At 49.0% G+C, this 20138-nt stretch overlaps 1 protein-coding gene across 2 annotated transcripts in view; it reads left to right on the plus strand.

Annotated features, from left to right (window-relative positions):
* The first annotated feature begins 9224 nt into the window (after positions 1 to 9224).
* TRIM24 (tripartite motif containing 24) overlaps positions 9225 to 20138 on the plus strand; it is a 44732-nt gene continuing 33818 nt past the window's right edge. For both annotated transcript variants that reach the window (XM_066590794.1, XM_066590795.1), the window contains exon 1: positions 9225 to 9769. In XM_066590794.1, the coding sequence (XP_066446891.1) occupies positions 9472 to 9769 (298 nt within the window). In that variant the 5' untranslated portion in view covers positions 9225 to 9471. The remainder of the gene's footprint in view (positions 9770 to 20138) is intronic.

Below are 20138 nucleotides of genomic sequence, written 5' to 3' on the forward strand. Positions count from 1 at the left end.
AGAGATAGAAACTTTTTCTGCAAACAATCAGACAATTCCCTAATATAAAAGGTTTACAAATCGGGGACATTACCCATTCCATAGCAGGCTTTGTGGACAATCTCCTTATTTTAACCACAATTCCGAAAAAAGCGTTCCCTTCAATTTTCAAAATTTTCTATTTCTTCTGCAAATTTACAAATAAACTACAACAAAACCGAGGCCTTGAACATCTTGGCTTCTGTAAGGGTAATCACCTCTATAAAACAACACTCCCCTTTCATGTGGCCCACTTCAAGAACCAAATATTTAGGTATCACACTGACTTCGGACCGTTCCTTATTATACAAATGTAATTACATTCCTCTCATCAAGAAACACAAATTCAGTTACAATACTTTTATACGCCACATTTTTCCTGGTTGGAATGTAAAAACGTAATGTCTGCATATGTGTTTTATATGCTTCAAACAATCGCAGTAGCGGTTCCCAAGTACTGCTTTAGCAAAATAAAATAACTTTTTGCCAATTTATATGGAATTATCGCAAACCAAGACTCACATGCTCTTACTTAATTTAAAAAAACAAAAACAGCAAGGTGGCTTCGGCCCCCCAAATGTATATCGCTATTTTCAAGCAATTCATACGGGAGGAATGGCTTTCCTCAATGGACCACTCAATGGACTTCCCTACAATAAACCATGAAAGATCTCTGGTCAAACTGCCCCACAAATACTATTAACCCTTTCCAATCCACTGTCTGACGTCTAAAGACATTATGATTTAAGGCTGTACAGCTCCGACATTGGAAGACGTCCGTTGGGGTTCTCTTACTGTATATTGCCAGTCTCTCTGCTGTCGGAGCCTATCCAACGTGTCACCTCTTGCAGTACTGGCTTTAGCCAGCAGATAGCGCCATTGTATAATGGCAGAAAAATAGTAAGCCCCTTAGGAAAAGCAGGATACAAATTGGATTGGAAAGGGTTAAGCAACACCTCATCCCTATTACAAATGGCACAATTTTATTTATACAGAAAAATCCGCATGTTCGCCTCGTAGTCTTCCAAACTTTCGCCTTTACTTTCTGCCTCCTTAATTCCTTCAATATTAGCGAATAAACACTTAAAAACATCTCAGGCATGGAGTAAATTAAACCTCTTAACAATTCTTGATATTCTCAAAAAGCTATTAACATTACTAACCCAGACCATGTTAAAACCCTAATTTTAATTCTATGAGAAAATTCCAATGTTTTTCCACAATAAACTAAAAGACCCAGTATGGCTCGAAACTTCTCTCTACCTCCTGACTATTCCAAGCAACCTCATAACACGACTAGATAAGGGGTTATCACACAATTCCTCTCCTTGTAAACCTCCGATCCATTAAAATAATGTATTATTTATCCTGCACAGTGAACTTCATTAAATAGAAGCGTAATGCCAGAATTGCACTTTTCTGCTCACAATCTCCAAGGGAAAAAATGTACAAAAAGTGATCAAAAAGTCAAAATGGTACCAATAGAAGTTATAGGTCATCCCACATAAAAAGAAGCCCTCACTCAACCCCATTGACAGAAAAATAAAATAGTTATGGGCCTGGGTGCAGAAAGCTGTTTGTTTTAAAAGACACTTCATTTTTTAAAAGTAGTACAAAAACAAAAAACTATAGAAATTTGTTCATTGCAATTACTGTATAAAATTATATATGTACAAGCTGGTATAAGATATAACAAGCTGCTGTATATAGTGATATGGAGCATGCTGGTATAACCTGGGTATCTCCTGTATATAATTATATATGTACAGCTAGTATAAGTTATACATCTGCTGTATATAGTGATATGGAGCATGCTTGGAGGAAGTTCTCACTATCGCTATGAATAAGATGCTACCCGTGCCGTTCAGTGAGTTTTCCAGGCAGCGCCACCGGGACACACCGGGATCAGAGCAGAAGCCGCTATTCCGAACCCTTCATAATGGCCGGTGCTTGTAATTGCAGGCGCAGCTCTCACTGAAATGAATGGGAGCTGTTTCTGCAATTATGAGTGCAGCTCCCAATGTCAGCTCAATACATAATGCAGCGGCTCGGGTTGGTACTGCAGCTCCCAGTGAAATGAATGTAATACCAACCCGGACAGCTGCAATGTATATGGAGCTGTTAGCTTCCTGCTCCACCTGCACTGCCAGCATGCTCAGCAAACAGCTGATTGCTGGATCATCAATAGTCTTATCATGTTATAGGACGGGCATACCCCTGTAATGTAACGTGCCAAGGCCGCCACCTGCTGGCCTCACAGGGTTTTGCAAAGGATTCAAGAAAAAAACTGCAAAAATTATTTCTTGTCTCTGGAAAAAAACATAATTTTGTGTTTGAAACGCTAAAAATTCCAAGACACATCCTCAGCTGCTGATATGTGTACGGCTGACCGAGAAGATGAATGACAGCTCCGCAGAGTATTGGCAGCAGGTATCATGTGTAACACAAAATCTGAAGGGTCCCAGACAAGTCATGGAAAGCAGAATCATCAATCGGAGGAGGGAAGGGGGGGAGGGTTACAGAGTATCTAAGGGCTCATATACAAGAAATAGTATGTGAACCCTGTGGAATTCCTTGCACTTTTGCACCTATTACTAATACAATGTATCTGATTGTATCCAAGTCACAATTATAGACACAATGTATCTAATAACACACTGACAGCTGTACAGCATCCACAGTGCAGGGATCAAAAGTAAGTGAACCCTAGTGTTACTGACTTCTGCAAGAGCTAATAGGCAAACGTGTCCCAGGAAAGGAGTTGACATGGCAGTGCGGGTGTCACAGATGATTTGCCCATTAAATAAAGGCACACAGAGCCTGGTTATTGACACATCTGTTATTCTCAGTGTTTGGTCAGTGTGAGCTGCACCTTGATGTAAGTGACTTCCAGAAGACCTCAGAAAACATGTTACAGAGGTGCATAAAGCTGGAAAAGGCTACAAAAAGAAGAATATGTTTTTGAAATGGTCAACTCAGAATTCTGATCTTAACCCTAAGGAGACACTGTGGTGACTTGAAGAGGCCTGTGCACACAAGGCACCCCAATATAAGGGTTAAAATCCACAGCAGATCCACAACAAAAAACGTGGCAGTATCTGCACCATCTAGGTGGGGATTTGCTACAGGTTTTCCTCTGTGGAAAGCCTGTAGCAGATATGCTGTATGTGGCCCTGCTTTGTAATAGGACCCTCTTGGGTGCTCCCAGTTAGTAATAGGAAACACTATGTGGCCTCAAATAGTACTAGTAGCCCCCTCTATGGCCTTACTTATAGTAATAACAGAACTCCCGGTGAGACCCAGTTTAAACTAGAACAATATGGGAAGGACAGTAAAATGCCAGACAAAAATATACAACTGATGAGTACAATTGAGAACCTTGTTATTAGAAGTGGAAAGAAAAAACAAAGACGTTCAGAAGGAAAGTAGAGGAGCAAGAGACACCGATCACAAACTAAAATGTTTCTACACAAATGCACAGAGCATGGGAAACAAACAAGGAAAATTTGAGCTTCTAACACAAGAAAAGAAATATGATGTCATAGGCATCAGGGAAACTTGGTGGGATGATACACATGATTGGAATACAAGGCTTGAAGGATACAATGTATTTATAAAGAACAGACAGGTTGTGCTTCTGGGACTTGTAGTACTCTGGGTCCCAGGAGCACATCTGCACAGGTGAGGGTTAATTGAGCTGGCCGGGTATCGTTGTTCTGGTTAGCCAATCACATGGGTCTGGGTGTAGATATATATTCCAGCCCCTCTGCAAGAAGAAGCATTATCTACTCAGTCTTGTCTGTCTGTGTTTGTGTCATGTCAGCTTGCTGTGTGTGCAGTGTCTGGTCAGCTTGCAGGGTGTGTGGTGCCCTGTGCTGCCTGTTTTGTGTGTTGCTAGAGTAGGGACTACAAGACACAAGGAGCCTTGATCACGGCCTTGCAGCTTAAGTTCATTGGCCAATGTATGAACTAATCCCTCGTATTTATATTTAGCTTTATCATCTGCTTTAGTGTGCGGGGTTGAGTGGTAAGTGTGTTCTGTCAGTTACTAGTTTGTGCATTTGGTTTGTCCGTACTTGTCCTGGTTCCGTGTACCACCTATTCTGGGAGAGCCAGGGCCAAGGTTCTAGCATGGGGCCGCCTTTATTGAGACAATCGTTCTGCTTGTTAGGTAGGGTCTCATCATCTTCCCTTCAGCACAGGGTTAGTTTCCCCTTCCGTGTTTTGTATGCCAGTTCTGTCGTTTTCCCCAGTCTGTTGCTATGTCAGTTGTTCCAAATCCCTGTCCTTGGCCACCTTCGTGTGGTCCTGATGCTTATTAACCCACATGAACATAACACAGACCTAATAAAAGAGGAGGAAGTGTTGTATTGTGTAAAAGAAGCATCTTCTCCACAGAGATTCAAGCTTCAGAGCATGGCAGTTCCGTAGAAACTGTTTGGGTAAGAATACAAGGGGAGAACAACAGAAAGGACACCATTGTAGGCATTTACTATAGGCCGCCTGGACAAGAAGATATGTATGAAGTCTTTCTACATCAGATGGCCAAGCTCTCAAAACAACATGACATGAAGGTTGTGAGTTCAATCCCCGCTTGGTTCAGGTAGCCAACTCAAGATTGACTCAGCCTTCCATCCTTCTGAGGTTGGTAAAATGAGTACCCATCTTGGTGGGGGGTAATAAATAAATCACCTGAAAGTGCTGTGGAATAAGTTGGCACTATACAAATGACAAGATTTATTTTTCATTTAGTGATCATTGGAGATTGTAACTATCCAGACATTTGTTCGGAATCTCAGGCAAAAGTAATGGATCCAACAAATTGTTATCCGCTCCTGCTGACAACTTTATCTTCCAAAAGGTAGAAGAGAAAATGAGAGGATCTGCTATCTTGGACCTAAGACCGCATGCACACAAGCAGGTCAGATTCCTCATGCGGGGGCCTGTAGCGGAATCCGACCCCGTGTCCAGCCGGCATCCGTGCGTACCTGCTTTTCTTTTTCTGTACTGTGGACGCTCCCGTACGGCATGCCGTCGGACGTGCACAGTAGAGATTTTTATTTTTTAAACTTCTGTTTTTACTGTGGAATCCGTGGGCCATCTGCAATGTCAGTTGCGGACAGACGGCGGGTTGGACACCTTCCCTTGACTTCAATGGAAGCCATTTGTGCGGGAACCGCAGTAAAATGGAGCATGCTGCGATTTTTCGTACGTGAGCAGAAACTGCATTTGGTTTCCACTCATGTGCATGAAGAATCATTTTACCATAGCATGCTATGGAGGGTTATTGTTGTGAAATTTGGAGGCAGACGCCTGCTCCAGATTCCGTAGCAAAAATCCACCCGTGTGCATGAAGCCTAATTCTTACCAACAGGGAGGAAATGGTTGGGGAAGTACCGGTGGTTGAGACCTTAGGAAGCAGTGATCATGATATCATTGCAGTTTGGATAACAAGGGGAGGAAAACAGGAGAAGACTCAGACCTCGAGGTTGGATTTCAGAAAGGCAGATTTTAATGGACTCATAAAACAGGGTAGAAAGAATCCAATAGCTGGATGTCAAAAAAGAATTGGGAATTATTATGAAATGAGATTCTCAAAGCACAATCATTAACAATCTCTAAAAGAAGGAATACTGGGAAGCATTTAAAAAGACCAGGATGGATGAGCACAGAACTTACACAAATGTTAAAAAGGAAGACAAACATGTTTATCAAATGGAAAGAGGGGGAATATAATGCCATTTGCAGAAACTGTAGGGCAAGTGTCAGAAAAGCTAAAGCTAATAATGAATTGCGTCTTATAAAAAGGGCCAAAAACAATAAAAAAGGATTTCAAAAGAAAAGTGAAAGATGTTATAGGATGTTTACAAGATGAAAATGGTGAATTGGTTAAAAATGATGTTGAGAAGGCCAAACTTTTAAATTTCTGTTTTGCATCTGTTTTTGCTCAGAAAGTAAACGTAACATCAGCTGATCTTCCCTGTGCTACTGGGGGAATACATAATTGCATCTATCTATAAACAGAGAGATGGTGATAGAAAACTTAGCTTAGTTACATGAATCCAAGTGTCTCCAGATTAAGATGAATTACATCCTAGGATACTGAAGGATGCAGCAGAGGTAATTGCTGAACCACTTACCGGAGTCTTTAAGAATTCATGGAGAACAGGAAAAGTCCCTGAAGATTGGAGAAGGGGAAATATTGTCCCTGTCTTAAAAAAAAGGGAAGAAGGTGGATCCAGGAAACTACAGGCCTGTAAGCCTGACTTCCATACCAGGAAAGACCTCTAAACAAAATATAAAACCGGATGTATGCAAGTACTTGGATGAGAATGGACTAATTAACCAGAGGCAACATGGGTTTATAACTAACAAGTCATGCCAGACTAACCTAATTTCCTTCTAAGACAGAATCACCCACTGGGTTGATCAGCGAAATGCGGTGGATATAGTATATCTTGACTTTACTAAAAAGCATTTAACAAAGTATCTCATACCATCCTTATTGAAAAAAATTACCAAATATGGGCTCGACAAGGCAACTGTTAGGTGTATAGCTAAGACTAGAGAGACAGGATTCAAAAAGATCTAGAAAAGCTTGAACAGTGGGCAGCGACTAACAGAATGGCATTTAACAATAAGAAATGCCAAGTCCTACATCTTGGCAAGAAAAATGAAAAAAGCACATTCAGAATGGGAGGAATTGTGAAAAAGACTAGGGTATACTAATAGATCATAGACTGAACATGAGTCAACAATGTGATGCAGCAACAAAAAAAGCAAACACAATTCTTGTATGTATTAAGATAAATAATAATAATTTTGATTTGTATAGCGCAAACTTATACAGCAGCACTTTCAAAGCACAGGGAACACAAACAAGATAGTTACATGTGGTATACACTTATTTGGAAAGAGGCGGCATGGGGGAGGTTCAGGAAGTACAGGGGCACGAAAGGAGGCACGGAGGAGCACAAAACAGTACGAAAATCACATATGGTATTTAATTATTAGGAAACAGTGTGGGGGTAGTGATAAGTAGGTACAGGCGTAGAAGATGTATACGATAGGCAAAGTGGAAGGTGTGGGGAGCCATAGGGAAAAGCAGGGTGCATGTTGTTGGGGTAGTGTACGGACAGGAGGAAGGTGATATACGGTGTTTCAGCGCCATGGGTGAGGGTGATGAGTTTGAATTTAGTTCTACAGTGGATGGGTGGCCAGTGCAGCGACTGCCCTAGTGCAGAGACATCTGACAAGCGGCTAGATAGGAAAATTAGTCCAGCTTCCGCGTTTAGTATAGATTAGAAAGGGGAGAGTCTGGTGCTGGGAAGGCCAATGAGCAGCGAGTTGCAGTAATCAAGTCGGGAATGGATAAGCCAATAACGAGTGTCTTTAGGAGTCCGTGGTGAGAAACTGCTGGATTTTAGCAATATTTCTGAGGTGCAGGTGGCATGTTTAGGCCAGAGATTGGACATGGGGGTTAAGGAGAGGTCAGAATCCAGTGTGACCCCAAAACAGCGTGTGTGCTTATGATTGTGACAGACACTGGAATGGAGATGTTAGCGGGGGGTCGGTTGGAAGGCAGAAATGCAAGAAGGTCAGTTTTAAAGAGATTAAATTTGAGAAAAAGGGAGGACATAGTATTAGAGACAGCGGACAGACAGTCGGTGATATTTTGGAGGAATGGTTCAGAGATCTCACGGGAAGAGGTATATAGTTGGGTGTCGTCAGCATAGAGATGGTATTGGATACAGAATTTGCGGATGGTTTGTCTGATTGGGGCTGTGTAGCTAGAGAATAGAAGGGGATTGAGGACCGAGCCCTGGGGGACCCCAACAGCAAGGGGAAGGGGAGAGGAGTTAGAGCCAGCGAAGGAGATGCTGAATGAGCGGTCAGAGAGAAGCATAGAGTCTAGATCGCGTGAGGTAATTATCCCCCTCTACTCTTCCTTAGTCAGGAATTCATCATCTGGAATACTGTGTCCAAAAAATTACATCAACAAACTGGAGCAAGTTCAGGGAAGAGCTACCAGGATGGTGAGTAAACTGCAAACCATGTTCTGTGAGGAATGGTTTAAGGATCTGGGAATGTTTAGCTTGCAAAAAAGAAGGATGTCACAGTGCAGAGGGATCAGCCCTATTCTCATCTGCACAAGGACAGACTAGAAGCAATGGGATGAAACTGAAAGGGAGGAGACACAGATTAGATATTAGACAGAGAGGGTGATCACTGAGTGGAACAGGTTGGTGGTGGCTTTGTTTTTGTAATCCTGAACATCCCCTTTAAAAATGCTCTAGTAGTGTCTCACGGCATTACATGACGGTGTACGTCGTTCCTGAAACGTATACTGTAAGAGGACAATCCCTTTAAGTTGGTGTCTGGCTCTGTCACTGCGCTATCCCCCTGTAGGGCTTGCACGTGGGTCAAGGAAAACATTGAAAACCGACATGTTAATTAGTATCTGTATGCTAATGTCACATGACTGGATTCCAGCAATGTGATTAGTTCTTACTGATTTTAAAACCACTTGTGTGAACCCTTATATTGGCGCTATCAGTAAGGCCTGAACAGCGGCTCCTCCGGTATTCTGCTGTGGATTTTAGATGCAAACAAAGCTTTCGGAATCTCTCAGTTTTGCTTTTTTCCACCTGCGCTCCATGGAATTTTTTCTTTAGGACCAGCGCCACATATATAGCGATCAAGACATTATTTGCGGCCAAATATAAGACGCCACCAAATGCGGATATTATAATTATGTTTTCTCCGATATATTACGCATTGCCGGGCTTTAGTTGCGAACACAAACACAAAAGAAATGAATAGAAAATATAAAACATGAGCGCCTGACACCACGCAAAAATATTATTCCTTTATCAAATATATAAACTATATATAATATTATTAGCAGCTCATTTGCATGGTAATAAGAAATGCCTAGAATTCTTATCTCATTTGCATAGTAATGAGATGCTGATGAGCCCCTCCTCGGCCGCTCTTCCAGCAGGCTTCTGTCTTTGTTCCGGCTCCGGCGGCAGCACACAAAGACCCGACACATTTCTGCCTACGGGGCGGGAGCGCTACTTACTATTCATGAGGAGACACCGCCCCCCTCATGAATTATTCCTCGACGGCTTCCTATTGGATCAGGCGAGGGGCGTGGTCTAAGGAGCCGCTCTACTGGCGAAAGGGAAGGGGAAAAAAAAAAGAATCCAGCCTGGACCGTACCACCGAGCGCCGCTGCTGGGGGTGCGCAGAGTTGAGTTCGGCGCGGGCATCACGTTGTTCCAGCGGTTTCCGCCGGCCCTGGCTGCAGTTGGTAACGGCCACAGGAGGCGTGTCCGCAGCGGGCGCCCAGTCTGCGTCGGGCTGCCGTGAGTGTCGGATGTCAGGAGCCCGTGAGGCGGTTATAGCGGAGCGGCCAACGAGGGCCAGGAAAGTCCCAGGACTCTAAGCATGGAGGAGGCCGCGGCCTTGCCTAAGGCGGTCCCCCCGCCGCCCCCGGAGAATGAGGCGGAGAGCCGGCCGGGCCCGGAGGAGAGGAGCGGGGAGAGGGCCGCGCTCAGCCTGCTGGAGACGTGCGGTGTGTGCCGGGCCAACATCCAGAGCCGGAGCCCCCGCCTGCTGCCCTGCCTGCACTCCGTGTGCCTGCGCTGCCTGCCGGCCCCTAGCCGCTGCATCAGCCTGCCGGCGGGACCCCAGCCCAACGCGAACCCGGGGCCCCCAGCGCCCGGCAACAGCGGCACCGTGCAGGGTGAGTACCCGGAGAGTGGGCGGCCGCGCCCCGAAGGTTACCGATGGTGACCGTTACCCCGGTCCTACTAGCAAGGCCCCAGTGTTACCGATAGCGACCGTTACCCCGGTCCTACTAGCAAGGCCCCAGTGTTACCGATAGCGACCGTTACCCCGGTCCTACTAGCAAGGCCCGAGGGTTACCGATGGCGACCGTTACCCCGGTCCTACTAGCAAGGCCCGATGGTGACCGTTACCCCGGTCCTACTAGCAAGGCCCCAGTGTTACCGATGGCGACCGTTACCCCGGTCCTACTAGCAAGGCCCCAGTGTTACCGATGGCGACCGTTACCCCGGTCCTACTAGCAAGGCCCGAGGGTTACCGATGGCGACCGTTACCCCGGTCCTACTAGCAAGGCCCCAGTGTTACCGATGGCGACCGTTACCCCGGTCCTACTAGCAAGGCCCCAGTGTTACCGATGGCGACCGTTACCCCGGTCCTACTAGCAAGGCCCGAGGGTTACCGATGGCGACCGTTACCCCGGTCCTACTAGCAAGGCCCGAGTGTTACCGATGGCGACCGTTACCCCGGTCCTACTAGCAAGGCCCGAGTGTTACCGATGGCGACCGTTACCCCGGTCCTACTAGCAAGGCCCGAGTGTTACCGATGGCGACCGTTACCCCGGTCCTACTAGCAAGGCCCGAGTGTTACCGATGGCGACCGTTACCCCGGTCCTACTAGCAAGGCCCCAGTGTTACCGATGGCGACCGTTACCCCGGTCCTACTAGCAAGGCCCCAGTGTTACCGATGGCGACCGTTACCCCGGTCCTACTAGCAAGGCCCCAGTGTTACCGATGGCGACCGTTACCCCGGTCCTACTAGCAAGGCCCCAGTGTTACCGATGGCGACCGTTACCCCGGTCCTACTAGCAAGGCCCCAGTGTTACCGATGGCGACCGTTACCCCGGTCCTACTAGCAAGGCCCCAGTGTTACCGATGGCGACCGTTACCCCGGTCCTACTAGCAAGGCCCCAGTGTTACCGATGGCGACCGTTACCCCGGTCCTACTAGCAAGGCCCCAGTGTTACCGATGGCGACCGTTACCCCGGTCCTACTAGCAAGGCCCCAGTGTTACCGATGGCGACCGTTACCCCGGTCCTACTAGCAAGGCCCCAGTGTTACCGATGGCGACCGTTACCCCGGTCCTACTAGCAAGGCCCCAGTGTTACCGATGGCGACCGTTACCCCGGTCCTACTAGCAAGGCCCGAGGGTTACCGATGGCGACCGTTACCCCGGTCCTACTAGCAAGGCCCGAGTGTTACCGATGGCGACCGTTACCCCGGTCCTACTAGCAAGGCCCGAGTGTTACCGATGGCGACCGTTACCCCGGTCCTACTAGCAAGGCCCGAGTGTTACCGATGGCGACCGTTACCCCGGTCCTACTAGCAAGGCCCGAGTGTTACCGATGGCGACCGTTACCCCGGTCCTACTAGCAAGGCCCCAGTGTTACCGATGGCGACCGTTACCCCGGTCCTACTAGCAAGGCCCCAGTGTTACCGATGGCGACCGTTACCCCGGTCCTACTAGCAAGGCCCCAGTGTTACCGATGGCGACCGTTACCCCGGTCCTACTAGCAAGGCCCCAGTGTTACCGATGGCGACCGTTACCCCGGTCCTACTAGCAAGGCCCCAGTGTTACCGATGGCGACCGTTACCCCGGTCCTACTAGCAAGGCCCCAGTGTTACCGATGGCGACCGTTACCCCGGTCCTACTAGCAAGGCCCCAGTGTTACCGATGGCGACCGTTACCCCGGTCCTACTAGCAAGGCCCCAGTGTTACCGATGGCGACCGTTACCCCGGTCCTACTAGCAAGGCCCCAGTGTTACCGATGGCGACCGTTACCCCGGTCCTACTAGCAAGGCCCCAGTGTTACCGATGGCGACCGTTACCCCGGTCCTACTAGCAAGGCCCCAGTGTTACCGATGGCGACCGTTACCCCGGTCCTACTAGCAAGGCCCCAGTGTTACCGATGGCGACCGTTACCCCGGTCCTACTAGCAAGGCCCCAGTGTTACCGATGGCGACCGTTACCCCGGTCCTACTAGCAAGGCCCCAGTGTTACCGATGGCGACCGTTACCCCGGTCCTACTAGCAAGGCCCCAGTGTTACCGATGGCGACCGTTACCCCGGTCCTACTAGCAAGGCCCCAGTGTTACCGATGGCGACCGTTACCCCGGTCCTACTAGCAAGGCCCCAGTGTTACCGATGGCGACCGTTACCCCGGTCCTACTAGCAAGGCCCCAGTGTTACCGATGGCGACCGTTACCCCGGTCCTACTAGCAAGGCCCCAGTGTTACCGATGGCGACCGTTACCCCGGTCCTACTAGCAAGGCCCCAGTGTTACCGATGGCGACCGTTACCCCGGTCCTACTAGCAAGGCCCCAGTGTTACCGATGGCGACCGTTACCCCGGTCCTACTAGCAAGGCCCCAGTGTTACCGATGGCGACCGTTACCCCGGTCCTACTAGCAAGGCCCCAGTGTTACCGATGGCGACCGTTACCCCGGTCCTACTAGCAAGGCCCCAGTGTTACCGATGGCGACCGTTACCCCGGTCCTACTAGCAAGGCCCCAGTGTTACCGATGGCGACCGTTACCCCGGTCCTACTAGCAAGGCCCCAGTGTTACCGATGGCGACCGTTACCCCGGTCCTACTAGCAAGGCCCCAGTGTTACCGATGGCGACCGTTACCCCGGTCCTACTAGCAAGGCCCCAGTGTTACCGATGGCGACCGTTACCCCGGTCCTACTAGCAAGGCCCCAGTGTTACCGATGGCGACCGTTACCCCGGTCCTACTAGCAAGGCCCCAGTGTTACCGATGGCGACCGTTACCCCGGTCCTACTAGCAAGGCCCCAGTGTTACCGATGGCGACCGTTACCCCGGTCCTACTAGCAAGGCCCCAGTGTTACCGATGGCGACCGTTACCCCGGTCCTACTAGCAAGGCCCCAGTGTTACCGATGGCGACCGTTACCCCGGTCCTACTAGCAAGGCCCCAGTGTTACCGATGGCGACCGTTAACCTAATACTACTGGTAAGGCCTGAGCGTTCCCCTGATAGTGACCGACTGTTACTCTGGTACTACTAACGGGGCCGAGTGTTATCGATAGTGACCGTTACCCCGGCGGTACGGACGGCGCCCCGAGGGTTGCCCTGATGGTGACCGTTACCCCGGCGGTACGGACGGCGCCCCGAGGGTTGCCCTGATGGTGACCGTTACCCCGGCGGTACGGACGGCGCCCCGAGGGTTGCCCTGATGGTGACCGTTACCCCGGCGGTACGGACGGCGCCCCGAGGGTTGCCCTGATGGTGACCGTTACCCCGGCGGTACGGACGGCGCCCCGAGGGTTGCCCTGATGGTGACCGTTACCCCGGCGGTACGGACGGCGCCCCGAGGGTTGCCCTGATGGTGACCGTTACCCCGGCGGTACGGACGGCGCCCCGAGGGTTGCCCTGATGGTGACCGTTACCCCGGCGGTACGGACGGCGCCCCGAGGGTTGCCCTGATGGTGACCGTTACCCCGGCGGTACGGACGGCGCCCCGAGGGTTGCCCTGATGGTGACCGTTACCCCGGCGGTACGGACGGCGCCCCGAGGGTTGCCCTGATGGTGACCGTTACCCCGGCGGTACGGACGGCGCCCCGAGGGTTGCCCTGATAGTAGTAGTATCAGGGTAACAGTCACTATTGTTAACACTCAGGGCTTGTTAACAGTACCAGGGTAACAGTCACTAATGGGCCTTGAGTCTTACCAATAGTGACTGTTACCCTGGTACTACTTGATAACGGCCCCGTGCTATACCCTGATAGTAGAGGTTATTCTGCTTGATAACTGCATTCCGAGCGGTACCCTGCTGCTTGGTAACTGCATTCCGATTGATGCCCTGTAAGTGACCATTACCCTAATGCTGCCTAATGACTGTGCCCCGAGCGGTACCCTTGTGCTACTTGATAACGGCGCCCTGTGTATTACCTTGATAGTGACTTCTACCTTATTGCTGCTTTAAAACGGTGCCCCGGCATTAGCCAGATAGTGACTGTTGTTCTGGTTCTTGATACCAGCGCCCTTAGGGATACCCTGATAGTGACTAAGGCTGTCTGTCCACGGGCGTAGCGATATCCTGAAGCGTGGGAGCGCTGACGGTTCTTCAAACTGAGCCTATCTGACAGGCTCACTGTGGCAAATTGAAGCATGCTGCGATTTGCCGCCTGTCTCCGGAGAATCGCTATGATTCTCCGCTCGTGGACAGGGGGCCACGCTTTCCATAGCAACGCTATGGAAAGCGTTCACTGCGTTCCCCGCGGCCGGACTATCGCAGCAGGGAACGCAATGAAAATTCGCCCGTGGACAGGCAGCCTTGCTCTGGTACTACTAGATAACTCTGCCCCGAGTGTTACTTGATATTGATGTTAACTTAGTACTGCTTGATAATGGCACCCCAAGTGTTAACTTGATAACGATTACCCTGGTACTGCTTGATATTGGTGCCCCGAGTGTTACCCTGGTACCACTACTAACCTCACCCCGAGTGTTACCCTGATGGTGGCGGTTACCCTCGTGCTAACTGCGCTCTGCAGGGTGTGTACCCCAATACTGTTACTTCTGGAACTGCGCAGCGTATGTGTCGTGCAACTAATAGAACTGAGTGTTACCCCAATAGTGACTGTCGCTTCTAAGTGCTACCCCAATACTGAGATCCTGAGTGTTACCCTGATACTCTTACTAACTGCCCCATGAAGGGTGATGACTGGGTGTGTGCGGCCTGTTGTCTGTCTGCCCGAGTGTTACCCCAACAGTGTAAGTAATGGCATCCTGATTGTTACCCTGCTAGTAAGACCCCAAATGTTGCTGCATTACTACTAGTACCAGCACCGGCCACGTGTGCCCCGATGTCTACCCGAGTGTTACCCTAATAGTAGCTGTAACCCCAATACTGTTACTGACTGCATATTAATGTTACTCTGCTGGTGAGTAATGTCGCCCCAAGTGGTACCCCAATACTGACCCTGGGGTAGTGACTATCTGTACCGTGCAGGGTGAGTGCTGCGTGCACCCCGATACTAACCCCTAGGGTGTTGGAGCTCATTCACACGGGTGTGAGCTGTGCCTGAAAACCTTGGGCACAGCGGACAGCGAGCGGACTCATATCTGTATGCTGTCTGATTCTGGCGCAACAGGACGTGCAGCGAGGTGTTTTATAAACGCAAAATACATAGCGCATGGCTTGAAAATACACCCGTGTGGATAAGCGCTCACCCCGATGGTGAGACCCCAACAGTGAGTGTCACCCTTGTTCTGTTACTAACGCTCCCACAAATCTGACGAGAGATCCACGGCGAGTCCGCGCGGCGTTTTCCGAGAGACATCGCACCGTAGTCTATACCGCACGACCTTTCTTTGCGCGTGGATTTGAGATCCACATGGGGGGGCAATGGTGCAGTTTTCACGGCCTGTGGATGCGCCGGCGGACGTGCGCAGTCGCTGTTATTATGGATTCCGTCATGTGAACATAAAGTTTTGTTCCACCATATCGTCGTTCTGTAGTCTGTGGGTTGATGTTGGGGATACCCGGGTATTGCGGTGTATTGCAGACTAATGACTGCCACTATACATATCCACCCCTTTTTTCTGGTTTGCATTTGCGTGGGCGGTCTCGAGGCTTTCCACTGATGGTTACTGAGCGTCGTGGCAACCGTGCGTTACTTCACTGCGGATCGTACGTCACTAGATACTTCTGAGGTCCCTTATATTTCCCAAACATGGCGGTCTATTAGAGCGTCTCCCTCCCCATATTCCCTGAGTGACCACCTCTGCGCCGTCTATCGTCCCTTCGTCTTGGGGCTCATTCACATGGGCGGATGCAGATTTCTGTCTGAATAAGCAGTGTATTCACGGACCAAAAGACTGCGTATTCTGTGCGCGTTGCGTCTTTCTTGCGTGAACATTGTGTTTTTCACGCGCACCAAAAACCGCCATAGTCTCCATTCATTTCCAGTTTAAATATACCGTGAATGCGTGCGTCCCACGAAGACCTACGCGGGCTGACTGACTAATGGCATCTTTCAGTCCGTAATACGTGCCAAAATATCAATCCGCTGCTTTTTTTTCACGACTAAAAATTGCGTGAAAAATACCCATGTGAGTAAACCCACTAAATTAAAGGGTTCTATCCAGTCCGTGTTATGTGTGTATCTACGCCCGTGTGAGCCCATAGTGACCGACGGCTGTAGTGTCTAACACGGTGCAGGCGGATTTGCGCTTTGAGATCAGCCATATCCGTATTTCTACGCATGAGACTGAACCTAAAGCGTGTGTGCTGTGGAATTAAGATACCAGCCCCTCTCGTGCCGCCGGCGTCATTCTGCTCCTGACTGTCTTCTCGATGGCATGTGATGGCTGCCGCCAGCGCCTTGTCTTAGTGGTCGCTGTAGTCGGATGCCATACTGCAAGGAATTGCGCTCTCCGGAAGAGAGGAGGGAACAGAATGGAGCGGTGACAAAGTAAGGGGGCGAGCGTCTTGTTTGTTTTTATTTAGCGGCATGAAAGGGGGAGGGGCCTTATTACTGACCATGGAAGGGGAGGCGGCTCATTAGTATCATTAGGCGTTAGTAATATGTTCTTTATAAATAGCTGGTTTTTAACCCCTTGCATGCTTGTCTATTGGCTTGAATTACTACGAATTGCATCATCCTCCGTGACTAAAAATACTCCTCAAATGTACCTTGATCAACGTTCTGGAAAATGCGTAGTGCGCCGCCTGTGTACAAAAATGACCTCCCTTCCGCCCCTCAAGTGTTCAGTAGTGACTGCACCACCTCCCATCCTTCGGTAGGAAGCTCCAATATTGGAGACGTGTGCCAACATTTGGAGCTCCGTCTCCTGCGCTGCCTGCCAGCCCCCAGTCCATTGTCAGCCTGCCGGCGGAGTATCAGTTCTTCCAGACATGTTGGGTGCTGACGTTCCCCGTTTTGTCCGCCGGCTCCAATCTCTGCAGCTGGAGCCGTGTCACCGGCGGACTGAGACGGATGAGGCCGCTGCAGCCTGTAGACAAGCACAGTGGAGACCAGAGCTGATGGCAGGGGACAATCGGGAGAGCAGAGTATCAGCTGCTTTTACACCACGGGGGACCCCACGAGAGTCCTTTACATAACTCGGAGAACCCCTTTAAGTTCTCCAGTACATTATATGGTACCATGCAAATATGCATCTGGTCTAGCAACAAGCAATCCCTCCTCGGGGTCTGTCAGCGGGAACTGGGGGGCGAAAAACTGGATAATGTCTGTACATGGCGGAGCTGAGAGACGTTTGGCGAAGGCAGAATGCTTCTGGTTTTATTCTCCTCCTAGATAATAAGGGCCACAAAGTTGTTTTGCCGTTAATCCCTGCGGTACGTCGTAACCTAGTTGTAGCCGCGTTGAGCTCTTCAGGACCTGCAGGTGCCACTCTGGAGTATTAACCCTTTGCAATCCAATTTTAAATTAGAGGTTTCCTAGGGGGCTCTCTCTTTCAGCCATTATACAATGGCGCCATCTGCTGGTAGAGCCAGTACTGTGGAATGTGACATGCTGGAGAGGCCCCCGGCAACAGAGCAGCCAGTAATCTACAGTAAGAATACCCTGCCGGACGTCTTCCGACATCAGAGCTGTACAGCCTTCAATCAGAATGTCTTTAGAGGTCAGACAATGGATTGGAAAGGGTTAAAACGTCGTCTATGAAGCTTCCGCAAACTATTATACAGGTGCTCCCCGACTTGCGAACAGGTTCCGTTCCGGGAGCCTGTTCGCAAGTCCGTTTTGTTCGCAAGTCGAACAAATGGCAGTATGGAGCGGGATCGCGGGTGGATCCCGCTCCATACAACGTCGGGTGCCAGCTGTTCTTACAGCGGGCACCCGGCGGCAGCAGTTCCGACGAGCCTCGCCGCTTGTCAGAACTGTTAACACTTTAAATACCGCTCTATCATGTTATCTATGTTAATAAACGTTACAAGAATTACGTAAAAGTGTTTCTACTGATATGAAAAAGAACAAAAAGGAAAAAACCCAAAGTGGACTATGTTTTAGAACAGATCTCGAGTCAATTGCTATTGGCAAGTTTCTCAAACTTTTTGTTAACACTTATTATTATTATAACTAAACCTTAGAGGTTTGTTTGTGCCTCAGATGCATACGGGAAGCCGGGGGTTCTCACCCACTCCTGTAGCATGGGTCTTGTTGGTACTATTCTTACTTCGCATCTTCGGTTTTGCTATTAAGGAGAGAGGAAAGAAAAAAAGAAGGGGGGGGGGGCGAAAGGGGTATAAGAATGGGAGGAATGGGGGAAATATCCAGGGGGAGAGGGATAGAGGAGCCACTAGGGGCTCTGGGAAATGAGATTAGAGGGGGGTCTGGTCAGTGCAATTGACTTTTTGATCGCTTTTTATTATATTTTTTTCTCAGATAGGGTGACCAGAAAAGTGCATTTTGGGTGTTTATTTTTTTTTTTTCGGACCACGTTCACCATGCGGGGTAAATAATACATTACTTTGATAGATCGGACTTTTATGGACGCAGCAATACCAAACACGTATTTTTTAGATTGCAAATATGGCAAAAGGGTTTTTCTTGAACTTTTATTACAGTTTTTAATAATTACTAAAGCTTTATTGATCTTATTTTTACACTTTCTTTTAGTCCTCCTAGAGCAGGGCTCCCCAATCTTGAAAACATGACCTGTTGGCGGTCCCTGAAGACTGGAGTTGGGGAACACTGTCCTAGAGGACTACATCCAGCGATGCTTTGATCGCTACTGCAGTATGCTATAGCATTACGTCATACTGGGTTTTTTTTTGACAGGCAGTCTATTAAGCCACCCCACGGGGATGCCTTGATAGGCAGTCTGCTAAGGCAGCCCTGGGGCCTTTCAGAAGGCCCCCGGCTGCCATGACATCTGCACGGCTCCCACGATCTCACCGCGGGGGGACCGTACGGGACCCCCAAACGTCGTTCAGGGTATTTAAATGCCGCTGTCAGAATTGACAGCGGCATTTAAAGGGTTAATAGCAGCTATTGCCCGCGGGTGTCGGCTGTAGTAAACAGCTGACGCCCGCGGCGCTATCTCCCTCCATACATGTCCTACAACAGCAGGACATAAAAAAATAGGGCTGTCACTAAGGGGTTAAGACCCGTAGAGTAAATATAATGTGATCATTCTCATTAAAGGTCCTTCTGGGGACAGCTGCAGTTCTGTGGATTCTGTAAGGTGGCGCCGTTGGAGGATACGGCACGTTTAGTCCGTCCTTCCCTCAAAGGAGAGAACCTGAGGTATAGGATGAGCATGGGAGGTATAACACGTAGACATCAGTCGCCACATCACTTCTACCGCAGTAACCAAGAGACTGGACTGGTTCTTCACCTCCAGAGCTGCATTGTGAGTTTTGCTGGCTGCCAACCCCAGATTGCTTAGGATCTGTTCTCCTGACAGGCACCAACAACCTTCATCTTCCCACAATAAATCAAGAAGTAGGAGTCTTGACACTGGTGTATCTATCTGTCAACTTGACAATCTCCTTATTTAAAAAAGCTGGATGGAAAACTTGCTGCAATGCATCATGGGAGATGTTGCTTCCCTCAGAATCCTAAAAAGGGAAGCTTGCAGAACTGGAATGAGCAGCAGGAAGTGGAAAGATGTTTTGCTGTCCTCTGTGCAGGTGTTAAACCTCCAGAAGGGTTTGATTTCTTGTGTTGTAGAAAAGCTGAACCAGCAGGAGGTGCAGAGACTTGTGAAGTCAGAGGAAGTATGAGTTGTGTTCTGGATGTGACTGGAGTTAATAATACAGGCTGTAACTCAAAATGCTCTATGTAGTTACCCTGCTAGAACGGAGCTGCTTGGTGTCTGTACCGCCACTTGGGTGTAACATGACTAGTGATTCCTCTGCTACAGATGCAAAGGGTAATCCAGCAGGATTCCTGAAACTGGCACTTCGGGGAGGTGTCACAGCGATGCACGCCTATAGAGTGGACCCGGGACAAGCTTGACAAAAACCTGTTGTGTATCTTGGGTCAAAACGTTGCTGCTGTTGGGGTTGTGCAATAAAGTCCTTATGGATATATTTTAATTGCACTAATTGATGCTGCCTGGATCTGTTCTTTGATGGTGATTTTTCACCCCTGTGAGGTCAGCACGCCATCTTTCAAAAAAGTAATTTTTTTCAAAAGTTCTGGATGCACAGCAAAGAGTTCTAGAGTTCACTATTGATTTTAAAAATGGTTCTAGCGAATTAATCTCGGGGGTGCTAACATCAAAAAATGAGATCACTAAATCAGCGAGAACTTTGTAAATATGGGCTCTAGAGCTTCG

The sequence above is a fragment of the Eleutherodactylus coqui genome, chromosome 2 (assembly GCF_035609145.1).
Source record: "Eleutherodactylus coqui strain aEleCoq1 chromosome 2, aEleCoq1.hap1, whole genome shotgun sequence".
In the NCBI taxonomy this organism is placed as follows: domain Eukaryota; kingdom Metazoa; phylum Chordata; class Amphibia; order Anura; family Eleutherodactylidae; genus Eleutherodactylus; species Eleutherodactylus coqui.